General features: G+C 39.0%; 1 protein-coding gene across 1 annotated transcript in view; it reads right to left on the bottom strand.

Annotated features, from left to right (window-relative positions):
* Positions 1 to 8,160: 8,160 nt before the first annotated feature.
* Positions 8,161 to 18,823, bottom strand: part of LOC129353148 (aryl hydrocarbon receptor-like) — a 32,243-nt gene continuing 21,580 nt past the window's right edge. The window contains exons 6-11 of the mRNA XM_055022369.1: positions 18,331 to 18,461; positions 17,633 to 17,835; positions 17,250 to 17,359; positions 15,531 to 15,672; positions 13,780 to 15,343; positions 8,161 to 10,461 (exon numbers count right to left, since the gene is read on the bottom strand). Of these exons, the coding sequence (XP_054878344.1) occupies positions 10,339 to 10,461; positions 13,780 to 15,343; positions 15,531 to 15,672; positions 17,250 to 17,359; positions 17,633 to 17,835; positions 18,331 to 18,461 (2,273 nt within the window). The 3' untranslated portion in view covers positions 8,161 to 10,338. The remainder of the gene's footprint in view (positions 10,462 to 13,779; positions 15,344 to 15,530; positions 15,673 to 17,249; positions 17,360 to 17,632; positions 17,836 to 18,330; positions 18,462 to 18,823) is intronic.

The following is an 18,823-nucleotide window of genomic DNA, read 5'->3' as shown; positions in this document are numbered from 1 at the left end:
TCTCTGTGCCTCCCCTCCCTCCTCCTGTACCTCCCCTCCCTCCTCCTGTACCTCCCCTCCCTCCTCCTGCTCACTCTTCTGTCGCTCCCTTTTCAATTCATTGACCTTTATTGGCAACGCATCATCTGTGCTGTTTAACAAAGGTTTTAATCTCTGACTAAGAGGAAAGCATCTATCTATTAACAATAAATATTAATAACCATTAACCATAGCTAAACTGGGGCATGATGGCGGGTTATATTAACTGATGAAAACTGAATTAGGACTCCAGCTCTCCCAAATAATAATATTGATACCGAGTTGGTATCAATATGGGATCGATGTTATCCTGGTTGGATTGAAACTTTAGTTTCAGATTGAAATTTTGTTTACTTATGTATTGTAGTTTCTCAACTCTACTTCAAAAAGGATTATTTAGATTTACTCTCAAATGATATTTTGATAAGTTTTTGCACTTTATTTAGGAAAAATGCATAGACATTTTGTTAATATGTTACCAAAATATTTTGTAGACATAAATTGTTTGAATTTAATAAACCTATCACAAAAAACATCTAAAGGTCAGAAATTTGATTACCTTTATTGAACTTAAATAACAGTAGTAGAAAAGGGAAAGTTAATTCATGAAAGGTCTCAAATACTCTCCCGTTTGTCCTGTCAAAATAATAATTCCAGAAATGGAAAGTTAATTGTCCTGCATCTTTACAACAGTGCAGAATGACTGGTGTGGACACTCATTTTCTCCCACAGCTGGCCACTGTGGCATCTTTATGCGCCACATTCCAGGCATTTACAGCACCCTCTCACTGCACTTCATTTAAGCACACAATATAGTTCCTGTCAAAATCTATCATGTGCTGTCTAATGCCTCTATGAGGCATCTTCTGAGTCCGCTGTTGTTCTGCCACTGTTAACCCACTACTCCACCTGCTCATTCCTAGCATTCTATGCATGGCAGCTCCTTGCAAATCCTTTCATTTCCACAGCCATCACTGGTCTGCATATGTGTAACATTATGTACATGCAAGCAAATTAGCTAAACACCTGCTTAGGGAAACAAGGGATTTTCAAAAATGTCTGGGCAGCTAGCTTGTGTTGAGATTAAGTGAGCAGTAGCTCAGACTAAAGTGCTGCACATTAAAAACATGATAAAAGAAGCCATTATGTTTAGACCAGAAACCAAAGAAAGTACCCTAAAATTGGTCCATTCATTTGCTTGACACTTAAGAAGCTTCATCTATTTAATCTTTGGGTCTGAACCTCAAACGATTTAAAACCAGGATCCAGGTCGTTGAATCCTGAAGTTCAAATATAAAAAATAACAAATCATGGAAAAAGTAACTGTTTGGACTAATTCTTTCATACTGAAGACAATCATTTCTACAGATAAAGCTGATTGGTTACCTGAAACATGTTTTGCCCCTACATCAATTAAATTCCTGTCAAAAAGTATTTTATAGGGGCGTGGCAGTGGCCACCCATCTGGCCTCAGTCCTTGACACCACTGTGACTGCTTCGAGTCCCATCCAGCTGGCCTTTACCGCATGTTTTATCTCTCTCTCATAATCCACCTTCTTGTCAATTCCCTATCAAAAAAAGGCCCCTGGAGCCAAAAAAAGTATATTTTGTATAAGAAAATTTTAAACCAAAATGGTAGGCTACTATAAGAAAAGAGCAGTGAATCTGCTGCTCTACAACAGTCTGGTAACTTTGTAAAAAAAATTATGCTTTAAAAGTTTCACAATATTTTCTAAACAGATATTAGGAAAGTCTGCCGATACGCCACATTGACAGATACAATAATTTCTTTATAAAATTGAAGGGTTAATCTGTGCTCCCATCAAATTCTTACACCCAAAATATGCTCCCTGTTTCCAATGTTCCACTGTGGTCTCCTCTGCATCTTATTTCATTATTCCATGCATAGTAAACATGATCTGGGAGAAAATATTATTTCAATTTGATCTTCTCCCAATTTAATCCTCATGTTAATTTGGTGCAGTTAGAAATAAACAAGGCCATGTTTGGTTTATGTTTTGATTTTGGTTGGACGATGGTGGTGAGAGTGGTAGGAGTTCGTCCCACAATCGGTTCAATTCCCTCTCTGTCTAATTCTGCCCTTGTTCTTGGGTTAGACATTTCACCCGCCTGTTGCTGCTGCTGGTGCCGCCACTGCATGGCAGCCTTGCTTCTTTCAGACTGCCCCAGGCCAGCTGCTGCTACTATCCACCATCAGTGTGTGAATGATGACTATAGTGTGAAGTGCTACAAATACAAGCCATTTACCATTTTACCATTTATTAGATTTTTGTTGCAACAATGCTTTTTATAAAAAAAAACAAACAAAAAAAAAACATTTTGTTGGGAAGCCTGTGTCTCTGTTTTTAAATTGTGCCACATTTGTAAGAAAAATGTTTTTGAGCAGCGGAGTTGACTGTGTAGTTTTGTCTATGAAACATTAGCCAACTAAACTAAAAAGAGGATGAGCAGGACTAACAATCATGTTATTGTAGCCAAGTCTGAATCCATTTAATCTCCTCCAACCTCAGATCAGCTGTGTGGATGTGTGTGTGTGGATAGAGTGAGTTCATTCAACCTTATCAACGTTAGTACAAAAAGAGAGAGGCGTCTTCGTGAAAATCAGCATTTTCCTCGTATAACAACAGTGCTTTGGCTGTGTGGTGCTGCCACCTAGTGGACAATATATTTCATGTAGTTGAGTGTGTTTAATGAGCCTTACCCCATGCAGGGAGAACCACAGCCAGGATGAGTGACCCAAAACTTCCTGCTGTAAAGCAGCAGTGTAAACAACTGCACCAATGTTCAGCTCTATTAGTAAAGATGCTTCACAATACATTATCACTAAATTAATCAAATTTGTAAAGTAGGTATGTGTCAGTTTTAAAATAATAATAAAGAAAAGGAAATTCATATTTCCTTTCATATTGCTTCTGTAACTGGATCCGATCTGCGTTGTGCTGGTTTTAAATGATCAGGCCGTGGTTCACCTTTAAAAGGGTTTATTCTGACAAGAATAACAAGTAGAAAATAACTGTGTTACAGGCTGCCCGCTCCAAGCCCTACATAGACAAAAGTACATAACAGAAATTAACTTAATAAATCTATAAATAAACTGGATGTATTCAGATACAAAATAAATAATACACATCTCTCCCACAGGACAACATGACAAAAGGGGAGGGTCTAAGGGACCCAAACATTTTAAAGACAATACCACAGAGGAAGAAACAAAAGGGGAGGGGCTTCCGTTCTTAAAGTAACAGTTAAAACAATGACAGAGATTTTCAGTCAGGTAGGAACCCATACAAATAACCAAAGAAAAACATTTTGAGTAATTATAACAGAAGAACAATTCAACCAGGTTACACTTCCATTCATTTTTACATATAAAATGAATGGAAACAACTCAACTTATTCTATGTTCTGTGGAGTTTACCACTTGAACATGAAACATGTGAGCACCAATTGAGAATTACATTTTCTGAACAAAACCCTGTCATTCGATGTCCATAGAGCGTGTAACCATTAAGAACCCTCTGGTTTAATGAGACTGAAAATCATTAAAGAATGGAAAATAACCCCCATCTGGTTAATTTTGCCACTTGACAGCTCATTAATCATTTCAGCTGAATGAAATGCTTGCCATCATTAACACACAGATCCCAAGGAAAGCAGTGAGGCAATTATTGGTTATGTCACCCTTGATTGTAACAACTATCATCAAGAGTTTGTGAAAATTGGTCATGAGTATTTTACATCAGTGAGGAAGAATTTTAAACTTCTCTAATGTGCAGAATTATTTTTTATCCAACCATACTCGAGAGATTTAAAGCCTATTTAAGTTCACAGAACAGCATCTCAACAAGACTTAAAACTAAACTTTGAGTAGGCCTCTCTAAAACCTTCATGAGCCATTCAGAGGTGGACTTATCTGTGTGTTTTTGGATTATTTAGCAATGAGACGAGGGTGCACCAAGTGAAACTGAACCAAAATGAAAAAAGTGGACTCATACTTTCACATAGGGCTGGGTGGCTTCATTCTCCTAATACATGAAAATATCATTTGAAAGTTGATTTTTGTGTTTTACTGTTGTATTTATTTTTGTCTGAACTGTGACGGGCGGGCAACCTGTCCAGGGTGACTCCACCTGTCGCACATTGACCCCTGGAGAAAGGAACCAGTACCCCTGAAGACCTCCCAAAAAAAAGTGTGTACGACGATGGATAGACGGATTTTTGTCTGACATCAAAATTAGTAGTTTGATGTGTTAAAACCTTGAAGAAAAAATCAACATTAAGCTACTGTTATCTTTGACCCTTCAGGTGGCACCACGTCAAAACATCGCTGTATCTACAAGCTAGAACTCTACAATGTCCACATATCCGAGGTGGACATGTGAAAGTTATAGTGTGTTGTTTTGCAAGTATGCCAAGTTTGCCACCTGGCAACACCCAAAACATGCTCAAAAACTCATGATTTTGATCACTTCAAATGTGAAAAATGGCCAAAATTTGTCCTTTGACCCATAATGGCCATCTCCCTGTTCATTTTAGGGCATACCTCTCTTGATGATTACCGAATTTCAGATCTCTATGATGCATCGTTTGCCTATCTCACGTTAGGGGGCGCTGCAGATCCTTTGAGATGGTTGCTGTCTCCAACTTGCCCACTGGGTGTCAGTAAATCGCTGCTCCCTGAAGACATGACGGTCAGTCAGATTTCCAGAAACTTTCTATAGATGACGTGGTCAGTGTCTATGAAGGTTATGATTCATCCGTTCCTGGCTGCTGCCCCTCTGCCTGCTGCTTCAGACTGGCTCCTATTGGTGACTTATCTAATTATGTCTGCAGTCCACAGCTCATGTCTCCATGCTGAATGTTGCATGTACAATTACATCCCTCAGGCACAGAGTCTCTGTATTATCTCATGTTTTATATTAAAACACTGCTGTCCTGGAAATGTGCTCTTTTTTCCTTAGGGTGCCCAGTCTGCTCTCCTTCATTTTTTTCTGATATAACATTCCTAATCTTCAGCCTCATGTCATTTATGACAATCTTTCTTTGAACAAACAAATATACAAACAAAAAACCAAAAACAAAGCATGATTATTTTATCTACGTGAATATGTTTGTATAATATAAATCCGGAGTATTTATACTCAGGTTTGGTTGCCGTCTGCAATGTCAGTACCATGTTGTCTACTGTACACAAGAAAGTCCGGATGCTTTTCGCCAATCACGTGAATTACCAGAAGGGGGCGCCCTGGACCACTAAGAATGGTTTTAATCTTAAAACTGTTCCATGACATCATAAATCAACAGCACTTGTCATCCTTGATAATTACAAGGTTACATGTAAATGTAAAGCCTTTTTCTTAAGTAGCAGGCTTTTAATATCTTACCGTATTTTTATTTATATAACTTATTGAATGATATAATAATGTTATTGCTGTCAAGAAAATTCTAAATTATGTGGTTTGTTCATCTACATGTTTCATAGATAAATGTAGGTATTTAGCACACAAAATAGCACAACAATTCATAATTGGGCTGAAATGTAATAAATGTAGGTCTTCCATGTGAGCCATGTGTGGATCATACAGTGGCTTGCAAAAGTACCCATACCTCTTGAACTTTACCATAAACCAAAACACATAAATATATTTCATTAGAATTTCATGTGAAATGTCATCACAAAGTATCATACAATTCTGAAGAATGGAGAAAACTATACTTGACTCAAAACATTTTTTAAAATACAAAAAAACTAAAAAGTAAAATATTCAGCCCCCACTTCTCTGAGTGCAATCAGTTTCCTTCAAAAGTTCCCTGGTAACTGGTAATGACTAACCAGAGTCCAGCTGTGTGTGATCTAATGTCAGTGAAAATCCAGCTGATTTGTGACGCCTCAGAGAATATTGGGTACAAAACAGCATCATGATGTCCTAGGAACACAGATGGCAGGTCAGGAAGGAGCCATGGAGAAATTTAAAACAGACTTAGGCTACAAAAAGATTTCACAGGTTTTGAACATCTCACTGTTCAATATATCATCTGGAAATGGAAAGAGCCTTGCCCAACTGTAGACCTACAAGTCATGAAGAAAGTATGTTAATAAGTCAGTAGATTGAAAAGCTCTCCGCATTCTTCTGAATGTTCCATTAATATGACTGAGTTCCACCTTCTGTCCAATGTTAATGTCAAAATACAGAGATTACAATGTACTGTACCTGCATCTGACCTTCTGCTGATATTAGCAGAAAATTCTATTTTCATTCTTTTATGATTTCACATTTGGGTCCAAAGAACTGAAGGATTTTTGCTCCCACATCTCTGAGTCTGGAGCATGTTCTTTACAAAATATCTTTCACAGATAAGCTCCACAGTGGAGAAGCAGTATTTGTGTTCACTCTGTGTCAGTGTAAATGCCAGTGACAGGCTGGCAGACCTCATGTTATGACTGCAAGTCCTTCTGTGTGGCAGCTTCTCCGTTCTTCCAGCTGCTGATCACAGAACATAAAGTGAAGCAGATTCTGTTCACAACAGATGGAGGGGTGGGAAGCTAACAAGAACCCAAAGTGAGAGACACAGCACTGCAAGGAAAGATGTTAAGGTCAGCTTTAAACAATGCAAGTAATGGGGTTGTTTTCATTTCATGGGAACATTCTATTGTCTTTTTCAGCCATGTCAGGGGGTAAAAAGCTGTTGATTTCAGATACACAGCAGAGACTTTATTCAGTTCATGTGGTAATGATTTATTGATGCTGGGACACATAGCACCTTTTAATTTCAGGGATCCATAGCAAGGAGTCTGACAGTGGATGGAGACTCCTGCTGCTTCAGTCACGTGAACAAAAAACAGGAGCATTCAGAGATGGTGAAGTATGAGTGAGCAGTCCCGCAGCTGCAAAGATGATTTTAGTCCAAGAGGAAAAATGAAAAAGAGAGCAGAGTGATCACAGTAATGATCCACTGCACTTTCATTTGAAACTTTCTGTGGCTACAAAAGATGCAGACTCTATAACTCAGCCTACTGACACAAAGCTCTGCTGTATGGCACTGTTTTCAGGCTGTCACAGAATCAGTTTCATCATGAAAACTTTTACAAATACAAAACAAATGATGACTTTGAGATAGTCAAAAAAAATTGAGCTCCAATTGAGACTCAACATAAAATTATGTACATACCAGTAACTTCTTAATATACAAATTTTTTCACATTATTAGAATTTCACATAACTCTAGCAAACTGACAAAAACAGAATTGCTAACATCTACGTATGTGTACCATCTCATTAGAAACAATAATAATGCTGTTAATGCATGTCATTATTATTAACTGAATTACTTAGAGGAAATCTCTTTTAGCATCTTTCGCTAACCTGAATAATTCTCCTCAGCTCCATGTTTCAGTCATTTTCCTGGGTTTTCCCAGACATTCAGAGCTGCTTCCCTCCAGCATCCATCTACAAATCTGACACTGACATAGACTGTACAAAAAGATGAAGAACTTTCTTTTCTCCTCACAGTGTGACATTGAAACCGTTTTGGGTCAGTTAAGGTCACCAAGAATGTTTCAATGTGTAAAATAACAGAACAGTGAGAAAGTATAGAAATATATCACCTTTCTTTGAAGTCAGAACTTCACTTCTCCTGAACTTACTTTTCCAGACAATGATGCCACAGCTTCATGAGATTCCCATAGTTTAGTTTACAACATTTCAGTTAAACTGCAGTAATTCACACCTCAAACACCCGGTGAAACCACAGAATAGAATTGTGGACCTCATTAAGTCTGGTTCATTTGGGTACAATCCAGAGAAGCTCAAAGATTTAATTTCTTCTTTTAACACAAATATACAGAACAATAAACACCATGCAAATGACATGTCATGAAGCAAGTTCTGTGTTCTAGAGACAAACATGTTTTGATGTGAAATGTGTGGATCAGCTCCACAGCAGAGGAGGAAAGACTTTGTCAACATGTTGGCTGAAGCTGAAAACCACACTATTATCCACAATGAAAGGAGTCCTATAGACTTATGGGGTGAAAGTTGTGGGTATATCTAAACAAGTGTGTGAGAGCAAAGCAGCTAACAAACCTGACCCAGTTCCACCAGTTCTAGCAGGAAGAATGAACCAAAACTCCAGAAAACTGTTGTGAGAAGTTTCTGAAAGGAAACCCAACACCATTGACCCAAGTTAGGGTTCAAAGGGTAATTCAAACTGCAGGAAGTTTTAGAAAATAAAAGAAAAATGATCTCAGAATTCTGGCATTTAGCAAATATGTAATTTTGGTAACCCTTATTGACCTACACAGTAACATTTGATCTGATTAATGTCAGACACAGGGGGAAAAAGGTTCTGTCTTTTTTATGCTGTGGATGTAAATATAAGGTATCAACTCTATGTTCACTATTTGGTTTATTACATCTTACCATTTTCTAAGGGCTCTTCAGTACTGTGGACCTGAACATTTTCACCTGATTTAATTGCAACCGCTGAAGAAGAAAAGTAAAACACTGGAACAGATGTTTTCCAAAAGAAACTCAGCATTATAACATCTGCATTTAGTGACCGCTTGAAATAAAGTGCTCAGTATTTCTATTCAGCATTTTCTCCATCCATATTTCTAAAATTTAGAGAATATTCTTACTGCTAAAACATGACATTCTCACCGTGTGATGGAAGGGCTTACCAGATAAATATCTTGAATGGTTTGTTTAGAATGAAGATGGCAGAAACCTATCTGAATTTGTCAGATGCTAGTTTCTACATTCAGCAGCATTTCTAGGGAACAATGTTACCCTGCAAATACATAGAAAACCTTAATCAACTGATATGAATCCTCTGTATCTGAGCAGCGTCTAGGATTATAGATCTAAGTTCCATCATCATGGTAGATATACTTCCCTGCTATGAGTGATTTATAAAGTTGTAATGCTAGTAAAGATGTGTAAAATTGGAGGTATATTTCAGCAGCATCATCTCACTATAAGAAAATCCTGTAAAATCTCCAGTGAGTTCATTTATTTTTTGGAGAAACAAACAGCTAGTGAAGAAATGATTGTTTTTAACAAATTCACTGTGGATCAACTGTTACTGTCTTGCTAATAATACTGATTGCTGGATCTTGCAGAACACTTAATTTGCACCTTTAATGCTTCACAAGGCTGGAGTGTTTAGAGAGCGACCTTTGACCCTCCCTCTTGGCCCTCTCTGATGCTTTCTTCTCTTCAGATCAAGGTTTAGCTATGAGAACTGAGGTGGCAACTGACAAGGTATTTTTGCCTGTTGAACCTTTTGTGTGATGCCCGACTCAGAAAAGGTGGATCAAAAATCCAGTGATGAGGTTTTACCAGTTTACTGGTAGAGTCCACCAGTGAAACCAGCACACAGCAACATGGGTCCTCCACCATGCTTCACAGTGGGACTCAGGAGTTTTTCCACATATTTATAATTTGCTTCAATTTAAACCAACTTAGACTGACACAGTCCTCGTTAAAGTCTCAGTAGAGTTCACAAAACTGTACATGTTTATATTTGTGATGGTAGGACCAAATGCTTCTGTTAAATTTACTCAAAAGAGACTCTTTTTAGTATCAGTACTTGTGCCTCCCAAAGTAGACTTCTTTTTCTAAAGTATCATACTGTTTCAATAATAGATGGATTGAAACATCTTTACCAGGAGGAACAAGAAATAAGTGACAGTCTGTACATCCCACATGGACAGGAAGAAGTGAACACAGGTCCACAGCGGCTCTGGAGGCATGTTCCTGTTGTAGAAAAACAAATACTGCACAGTTTGGGGACGGCTGGAGCTTATTGAAGTGGTGTTTCTTTAAATTTAGTCTTTCTAGATATCACTGTACATTCTTGATATTAACTATCATCTGAGTTGATCAAATCTCAGTTTTGTGCCTCGTCAAGGAAAATGCACACAAAAAATCTGCTGAAATTAAAATATGACAACAGATTTCCCTCTGTTCATTTGAACTTGTTGAGTTGTGACATGTCAGCTGATATTCAGCATCGACTAGTGAATCACGTTAATGACATTTGAACACATTCCTAAATTCACCATGACATCATTCTCATTTCAACTCATCAACATAACAAACTCTTCACTTCCAGCCTGTAAACAATAAACTTGTGATAATATGAGTAAGATTACGGTAAACACAAAAAGCAAATAGAAGAACAGAAAAAAATAGTGTTCTTTGTATGCATAAGGCTGCTACAGCTACTCTGTGCTTCTCCTTCACTCTGTCCTGCTACATGATAATGACTTTGTCAGAGGTAGAAGCTGCTGGCTTGTTAGTCAGGTACTTGATGTATAGTCTCAGAACTGGCCACCTTGACAGCAGGGGGCGCTGCTCCATTGTCGTTGGGCAAGACACAGCCTCCAGGATAGGAAGCGTCCAGGATGCAGCCTTTCATCTGCATGAGTTAAACAGACATGAACCTGCAAGTGAAACTTTAGTGATTGAAGAGAAATGTGTTCACATCGTCTACCTTTCATATTTCCTTTGATCACATTTACACTCAGTAAAATAAGCCTTATGTTGTGCTCCTGCTCCAGGGAGTTCTCTATCTATCTATAAAAAGTGCTGATGCCAACTGAGGTAGTCTGGTCAGTTCATGCCAGAGCTGCTGCTATATATAAAAACATACTAGGGCCCAGACCCTAGCTGTACAATCATATTAGTCCAGAGTAGATCTGTTTTTCATTGTCATACCCAAACTGAATAAGAAACTGGCAGAAGGTCAATGTATTTCAACATTTATAATATTACGTCTGCTATTACCACTACTAATATATATACAAATAAGGATTTTTTGTGATTTTCTTTGCTTGAAAGAATTGCACTGCACATAATAGTAGAAGGAATTTTTTACTGAAAAACTGTTTTAAAAATAATGCAGGTTCTAAGTAAGTCACAGACTTTTATTGTTCTTCAGTGCTTTGGCTCAGAAGAAAACTGCAACTGGCAGTGTGCGTTCATAAAATGGTAAATTTGATGTTGTGATGCATTTTGTTAGTTTATCATGCTTCTGTTTAAATGATGTCAACTGCATAAGTGTCATTCACTAGCATAAAAATGTTTATTATAACTTCTGTGTAGCAGAAATGTTTATTATTGTTGTTTCTGTGCTCTGTGCAATAGTGTGAAAGTGCCTTTGCTGTAAAGCTATATGTTGTGTGTTAATTTATAATGTCTGACTTAATGCTCAAAGGTACAGCCAAGTGTTGAAACTACATATGCTGCCAACTAAGCAAGATGAAAGTGGTGGGAATAGACTGGCCTGGATGCAGTCCAGACCTGTCATTGAAAAAGTGTAGCACATTAAGAAGCTCAAAATACGATGGCAGTGACCCCAAGATGTTGGGCAACAGATGTTAAACCTTGAGCAAGAATGGGAAAGAATTGCACCTACTTCTACAATTAGTATCTGTTCCCAAACAGATAATTGTTAAAGAGAAAAGTAATGTAACACAGTGGTCCCAACTTATTTGGAACATTTTTATTCATCAAAATAAAAAAAGTGAATATTTGCAAAACCGTGATAAAGTTGATCTGTTTGAATATTAAATGTATTATAATATTAAAATTACACAGAATATAGGTTGAATAAGATTTGCAAGTCATTGTTTTCTGTTTTTATTTTGTTTTACACAATGTCTAAAAATTAATTGAAATTGTGGCAACCATGCAAAATTAAAAGGACACAAAACTTTTTCACTGTGCTGAATGCTCATTCTAAAGAACTGAATGCGCTGACCTAAAGGATTACTGCTTTTTTCCCCCCAACTGGTAATTGTCACATTTAATGTAAATTATTCTAAAGTCCAGAAAAACACTGTTTAATAAAATATGACCAGAGTTGCAAGCAGTGACAGTGGTCCATGGTTTCAAACTGCAATAAAGCTTTGCAGAAAAAAAAGAACAAACTAGGAGAAAGAGTCTGGCTGTCTTGATGCTACTTCTGTGTATGCTTGTGTTGGTGTTGGTGTTGGACTTTCTCTGCTTTATTGAAAATGACAACAGTTCAGCAGAACCGCTGTCTGTGCTTTTCATGTGTTCATTTTAGTTCATTGACTATCCACCTGCCAACATAAATCTGCAATCAATCTAGTTTAAGCTTTCTGTAAACCAATCAGCAATTGACCTAAAGGTCCTGTTATCCTCAAGGCTTAATCTTTGTTAGCTGTGTTTTGTTTTTTGTTCCTTGCTTTTGTAGAATACTATAAAACTATCAAAATGTCTAGCAACGGTATACAAATTGTGGTTGCATTACAACCATAGACAATGTATTTTAATTAGATTTTATGTGGGAGACCAACATTAAGCAATTTTGTGAAGTAAAAACTGAATGATACGGTTTTTGCATGTTCTTACAATCGAAACTTTTTGGCATGCAGATGTATCCAGCCAGTAAGAATAAAAGTAATGGGAAAAAGAGAGCCTGAAGTGGTGCAGAGCTGCTGTCCCCTACCCCTGGCCCTGCGGACCAATGCCGTAGTCCAATTGGTACCGGGCCGCACAAGTAAATATTTCCATTTTATATATTATCTGAATCTAGAGGATCTATTATTTTGAAAATCTTTTAACCGGGTTCTCTCAGTTACGTCTTGAACTCAAAAACGAGCAAAATGAATAAGATCAGATGTCTTGGGAAAGTTTCTTTGCGAAGGGGAAAAGGCCGAGAGAACAGACAGGAGAATGGATTAATCTCGGACCGGTAGGTGATTCCCACATACCAAGGCCACTCTGCTTAATATGCAGCAACAGGTGTGCTTCAAGACTGCTTCACCACATAGAGACCAAGCGCGCTGTGCATAAGCATTAGGGCAGTGGTAGAGACGAGAGGAGAGCTTGTGAGTCTATTTTAGAACTGTCAGCCGATTTTCCAGACCTCCTTCACCACAAATGACCACAATCCATCCATCCATCCATCCATCCATCCATCCATCCATCCATCCATCCATCCATCCATCCATCCATCCATCCATCCATCCATCCATCCATCCATCATCCATCCATCCATCATCCATCCATCCATCCATCCATCCATCCATCCATCCATCCATCCATCCATCCATCCATCCATCCATCCATCCATCCATCCATCCATCTTCTAACATCCTTGTCCCACCCTTGTGTGCCTAACTTTCCTGGCGAGAGGTGAGGTACACCCTGGTTGTAGGGCAAAACTGAAACAGACAGGACAAACAACTATGCACACACACACTCATACCTAGGAGAATTTAGAGACCAATTAACTTAACAGTCATGTTTTTGGACTGTAGGAGGAAGCCAGAGTACCAGGAGAGAACCCACGCAAGCACAAGAACATGTAAACTCCGTGCACCCAGGAACCTAGGACCTTCTTGCTGCAAGGCAATAGTGCCCCACTGTGCAGCCCTGACCACAATGATAAACTGAACACAAACACCCATGAGTTATGAAACAGACATGGGACTGATTCTATTCATTGAAATAAAATGACAGAGGGTACATCAGACAAAAATTCCAGATCAGGGCATCAACACTGTTTATTCTAAGTGGAATAAAAATTTCAGAAGTGAAGATCGATCACTTACCTAAGCCTAACCAAATATTCTCATTGCTGACTGTAGTGCAGTTAAAATATACTTCCTCAGCCTCTGCACAGCTGAAAATACTTTGAATATCATAGACAAAAATTTAGTTGATTAACATTTCGACAATAACATCAAAATATCAGCAGCCTCACCTTATTGTTACTTGGGTCGTGGCCAATTTCGGAGCTCATTCTGTCACTGTGGTCTGGCTGACTGCAGGGTTTTCCAACTCCCACGATCTGCTCCAGGGATGTTTTGGGGAGAGGGCACTGAGTAAAAGGGACAGTGATCTCTTCTTCTTGCTGCTGCTGGAAAGATGAAACTGTAAACTCACTTCCATCTTGCTGTCCAACCTTCCCATACAAAGCACTTCCACTGACAGTGGAATCCACATTTGGCATTTCTACCACTCCGTAATTAGTGCACAAGTCTAAAGAAGTGATTGCATGAGGTTTCTGGCTGTTGCCTGGGCAGAGGTCGTTACCAAGACTTTCAGTGAAACCAAAATCCTGCCACTGGGGTTTTGTTGGGGACCAGTTGGAGAAGGCGTCACACATTCCATTGAGAGTGATTGGCCTTTGTTGGACATGGCAGTGCTCGAAGAGCTGCCTCTGTGTTATTGACTGCTGATAATGTTGGAGTTGTTGGTGCATTTGCTGCTGGAGAAACTGCCCATCCAGCTCTGTGGCCTTGTTGCTGAAAACCATATGCTGAGTGTTTGTGTGTTGGAGATGCAATCCTGCATGGGTGAGAGTGTCCTGAGCTGTCCAGTGTCCATTGTGGAGGGCTGGATTATGCCCCAGCAGTTCTCCATTAGTCATCTGGTTAGTATGCTGACTCCAATCATGGCCAAGTTTGCCTTTTCGCATGTTGAGGTGCTGCTGCATCTGCTGTGACAGCTGCACAATAGGAGTCTGTCCCACCAGGCAGGGCTTACAGTGAGGAAAATGCATCTGCAGATCAACACCAGATCTGGGATTATTTTCTGATGCCGAAACTGTGGTAGGGATTGTTGCTGCTGTTCTAGGAAGTGTCTGTCTCCCATGTTCCATGAAAACAGCCCTACCTTCAATACAGTTGTAGATATATGAGAGGATTTCGTCATTTGTCAACAGGTCATCCAATGTAGGCACATGGTCAGAATCCATCTCCACCCTGATCATTCGCTCATCCAGGAGCAGCAGCTCCAGGTCCTCAGCACTAAGACCCAGTCCTTCCAAGGCTCCAAACAGCTCACTGTTGGAACAGCTCCCATCCTCTGCATCCACCACACCGTGACCTTCCAGGGTAAGAGAATCTAGGGTAGCTAGCAATGGGTCAAGGCTGGCGCTTGGTTCTGAAATGCCTGGCTCCAAAACACCATTATGAGGCACATCCCAGCTCTGGCTCTGTCTTGAAATTTCAGAGACAGAGAAGTGTGTCTGCTCTCCAACAAAACTGCTGTGAAAGGCTGTTTTGGGTTCAAGAACAGGTTGGCAAACATATACAGACTGGTCCTGACTCATGAGAGCCCCAAGAAGAGAACCAGGATCCAAGCCATCCCTTGCCAACCTTTCAGTTCGGCTTTTCTTGGACTTGCTGCTGTTTTTCTCCTGGCTTCCATCGATGAAGCCCGCGATGGGGTGGTTGGACTGGTACAGTAAGGCCTCACCTGTGGCAAAGGTAAAGGGGAGATGCATGGAGCGCTTACGCAGATGTTCTCCTCCCTCTTCATCACTGTGAAAACAACAACCAGCACTACATGTTAGGTTTAACTCTATGGCTATTCCAACCAGTGTGTTTAATGCTCATACATTTAAAAGGAACAGTCAGAGCAAATATTTTAAATACGTTTTTTTCTGGTTATTATTTCTTGAATGCATCTTCTGTGTACAACTAGCAACAAACAGAGCCAGAAACATACAGAAGCGGCCTCTGGGTGGCGATGATGTAGTCTGGTTTGCCGTTCTTGTACACCAGCCGGGCATTGGCCTGGACCCATTTCCAGCGATTCTCTTTGGTGAGAAGCCTGAACACAGTCAGTCCACTCTCTCCTGTCTTTATCACTAAACACACAAGCACAAACATAATGAGTCAAAACAAGAAAATCTAAATAAGCTGACTGAAATATTCTATTAGAATAACAAAGGTCCTAGCTTTAGAACTTTTCATGTTTTCAAATGGTTCTTAGAACCTTGGTTCTGGTCACAACTTTCTGATTCTTCATGTGACCAATGATTAACATTTGCTGGTGATCCTAGATAGAAATAAGGCAACAAGTGAAACTACACTCAAGTCTGTTCTATCAGTGGAGATTAAAAATGGCCCTGCCACTATAGAACAGAGATCTTCTACATAAACCTTTTGAGGATAGAAGCTGCAGGGCATTAGTGTTTTCCCAGTAGTGTTGTTCTGCACAGACCTTTGGACTGCACATCCGTCAGACAGTGTCTCAACTCAAGTGTATTTGTCTTGTTGTCATTGCTGCTGTATGTATCATCTCTAATGCTTTGCCCATGTTGTGGATTTATGGGATGTATCCTTTAGTCTGGCAGCTCCGCAGCTTCGCTCAATCTGTTCTCTAATCCAGCAGGATTACTTATGAAAGCTGTCTGAACACACTGGACCAGACCGTCTCAACTTTTGTAATAGGGCAAAGGGTAAAATAGCAATATGCTTCTGTCTGTACCAAAAGTTGATGTTGGACATGGGACATTGAGTATACCCTGACAATTTCAATTTAAAACTACATTTGATTAGACAGATTGTTCTTAGTTGATGAAATATCAACCAAGTATAGTACTCCAAAACTGTGTATTATGCCATTAACTAGGGTCAAAATAATCCATATTTCAATACAATAAAAAAGTTGTTAAAGATGATCATTCCTGTATAAATTGGTACAAAATTAACTATTTTTATTGCCACAAGTTGTTACACAGGTTTTCACACCAGCATTGCAGACACACAACTTAACAATAATGTATAATAATCAAAACAATGAGCTGCCTCTAGAAGACTGAAACTATGACTACATTATTTTAACATGGTAAGTACATCCAGAGAAGATGTACTTACCATAAGCATGATAAGCAACTATCAGCTACAGAGAAGGGGCAACAAAACTGAATTAAACTATGATGAAACATCAGACAGATGTTCTAATGTTTGAGAGGCATTAAAAAGGTCAGCAAATGTCCTCTATCTGCAGTACACATAGGACTAAATATTCTGTTCGATTATTACCTACTTATTGACAGTGCTAGTCCGAGCATTCCCATAGAGATGTTTCTCCAAAATGCAATGACTTGGTTCCATTAGTAAACAGCTCAGTTGGTTATAAAAAAATTCAAGCAGCAACATGACCAGTGTATCCCCTTCTTTTTTACTCTGTTGTTCAATAGTAAATACATAAGCAGTTGATGTGGCACATGACAAACCAAGTAAACATTAGCATGCGGTGGAACCAGACTGAAGCTGAAAGGTCAGAAACTCATCAAAACCCAAAGCATACACGCTGACTGTAATCACAGAATGCGTGTATACAGTGTGCTTGCATGTTGACTTCTTGTAGGAAAACCATATATATGCATTGGTAGACAAAAGTCTCGTGTTGGTTGACCTGCCATTGATATATCCTTACTTCTGACATGGTTCTCAGCACAATACAACATATCAGCTGCATGGATGAATTGATAGCCAGATCCTCGAACTCGTAGCTCAGCCTCAGTGTACCCAAGAACAATTTTCCCTCTGAAAGCCAAAAAAACAACAATTAACAAAACTTTGTTTTGGGGAAATTGAACAATATGATTCAAATCTTCCAAGCAAGAAAGCCATTTTGAACTGTTAATAGCTGATAGTCTAAAATGTGTGCTATGGAACATAGCACACATTTTAGCATATTTTAGCACACGTGTTAAAATGTGTACTATGTTAATGTTCTATGCTGCAACAATTTACACTAGTAGATAGAAAGCAGCTAATGGGCACGAGACCCCTGAAAGCAGCAAAAGGTGACATTACTTAGCATCACAGGCCAAGGGTGTAAAATCCAGCTTGTGTTTAGTCCTGAAAATCATGTTTTTGGTCCTGATCTCCAGGATGGACGGAGGCTGCAGAGGAGTCGCGATGGCAAAAAGGGCAAGTTGAGTCATGCCCTTCCCTCCATTTTCTTGCTCCTGGTTTTGTCCATGCAGAAACTTGAGCCTGCCCTGGATGTTCAGAGCCTACACAGGAAGCAGATTTACACGAGAAGAACATCCTCTCAAACTCACAGGCCCATCCTTTTGTGTGTGAATGTAAACTAATGTGGCTTTCTTTAAAACCCCCATAATAATAACTCTTCATCTTTATTAATTCCTCTGCATATCCATATACTCCATACATTCTCAACCATAAAGTGAAAATGTTGCCTTTTGAGGAAGTCTCAGATTATCAATATTAAAAGTGATTTCTGAATAAATAGAAGAATTCTGAATAGAGTGAGGTATGAAGTTAAAATACTTTGATTTTGAAGATGTCACATTTTACTCTTTAAACAAATTATTTAGCTAAAAACATAGTAAATTGGTGAGATATTCATTCATTTTCCATACAAGAAAGATACCTCCTGATACATTTCTGTACATCTTTCATTGAAATGTTCTATCCAAACCCTTGCTAAAGCAGGCAGATAGTCCGGAAGCAACACTGGCCTGTGGTCTCCAGACTGTGTAACTCACCAGGAAGCCAGAGGAATTATCTAGCAGGCAGCGGAAGCGACACACAAAATTCCTCTCTAAGAATGAAGAGTTCTCTGGTGGAAGCTGCTTGGGGTTGTAGGTGACCAAAGAGCTGCTGTCCAGTTCCATCTCTATGGCAACAAAACACAAATCAATTTGTATGTTTTATTTTTGAGAATCCACTGAAATAACAACTTTCTTAATTTTAGTTTCTCATTTTTGCAATGTTCAGTACTTGGTAGTTTTTTATTTTATGACAAGGCATTCCTAAATTCAGTTTTAGCTCACCATTTTGATATGTTTTGTGTGTTGAGGTGATGGACTCCATATTCATATTCATATTCATATTCATATTCATATTAAGCTAGACTTTGTTCTGTCTAAGTTGCATCTCTCTGAATATATTGAGCAACCAGGTTTTCCTCAGACTAGCTGCACCTTGGATGTGTTAGAACTGTTTATCTGAACCAAAATACAAAGCTCCCCACCAAAG

This window comes from Poeciliopsis prolifica, unplaced genomic scaffold (genome assembly GCF_027474105.1).
Source record: "Poeciliopsis prolifica strain line A6 unplaced genomic scaffold, Auburn_PproV2 SCAFFOLD085, whole genome shotgun sequence".
NCBI lineage: Eukaryota > Metazoa > Chordata > Actinopteri > Cyprinodontiformes > Poeciliidae > Poeciliopsis > Poeciliopsis prolifica.
This window is presented reverse-complemented; position numbering and strand designations above follow the sequence as displayed.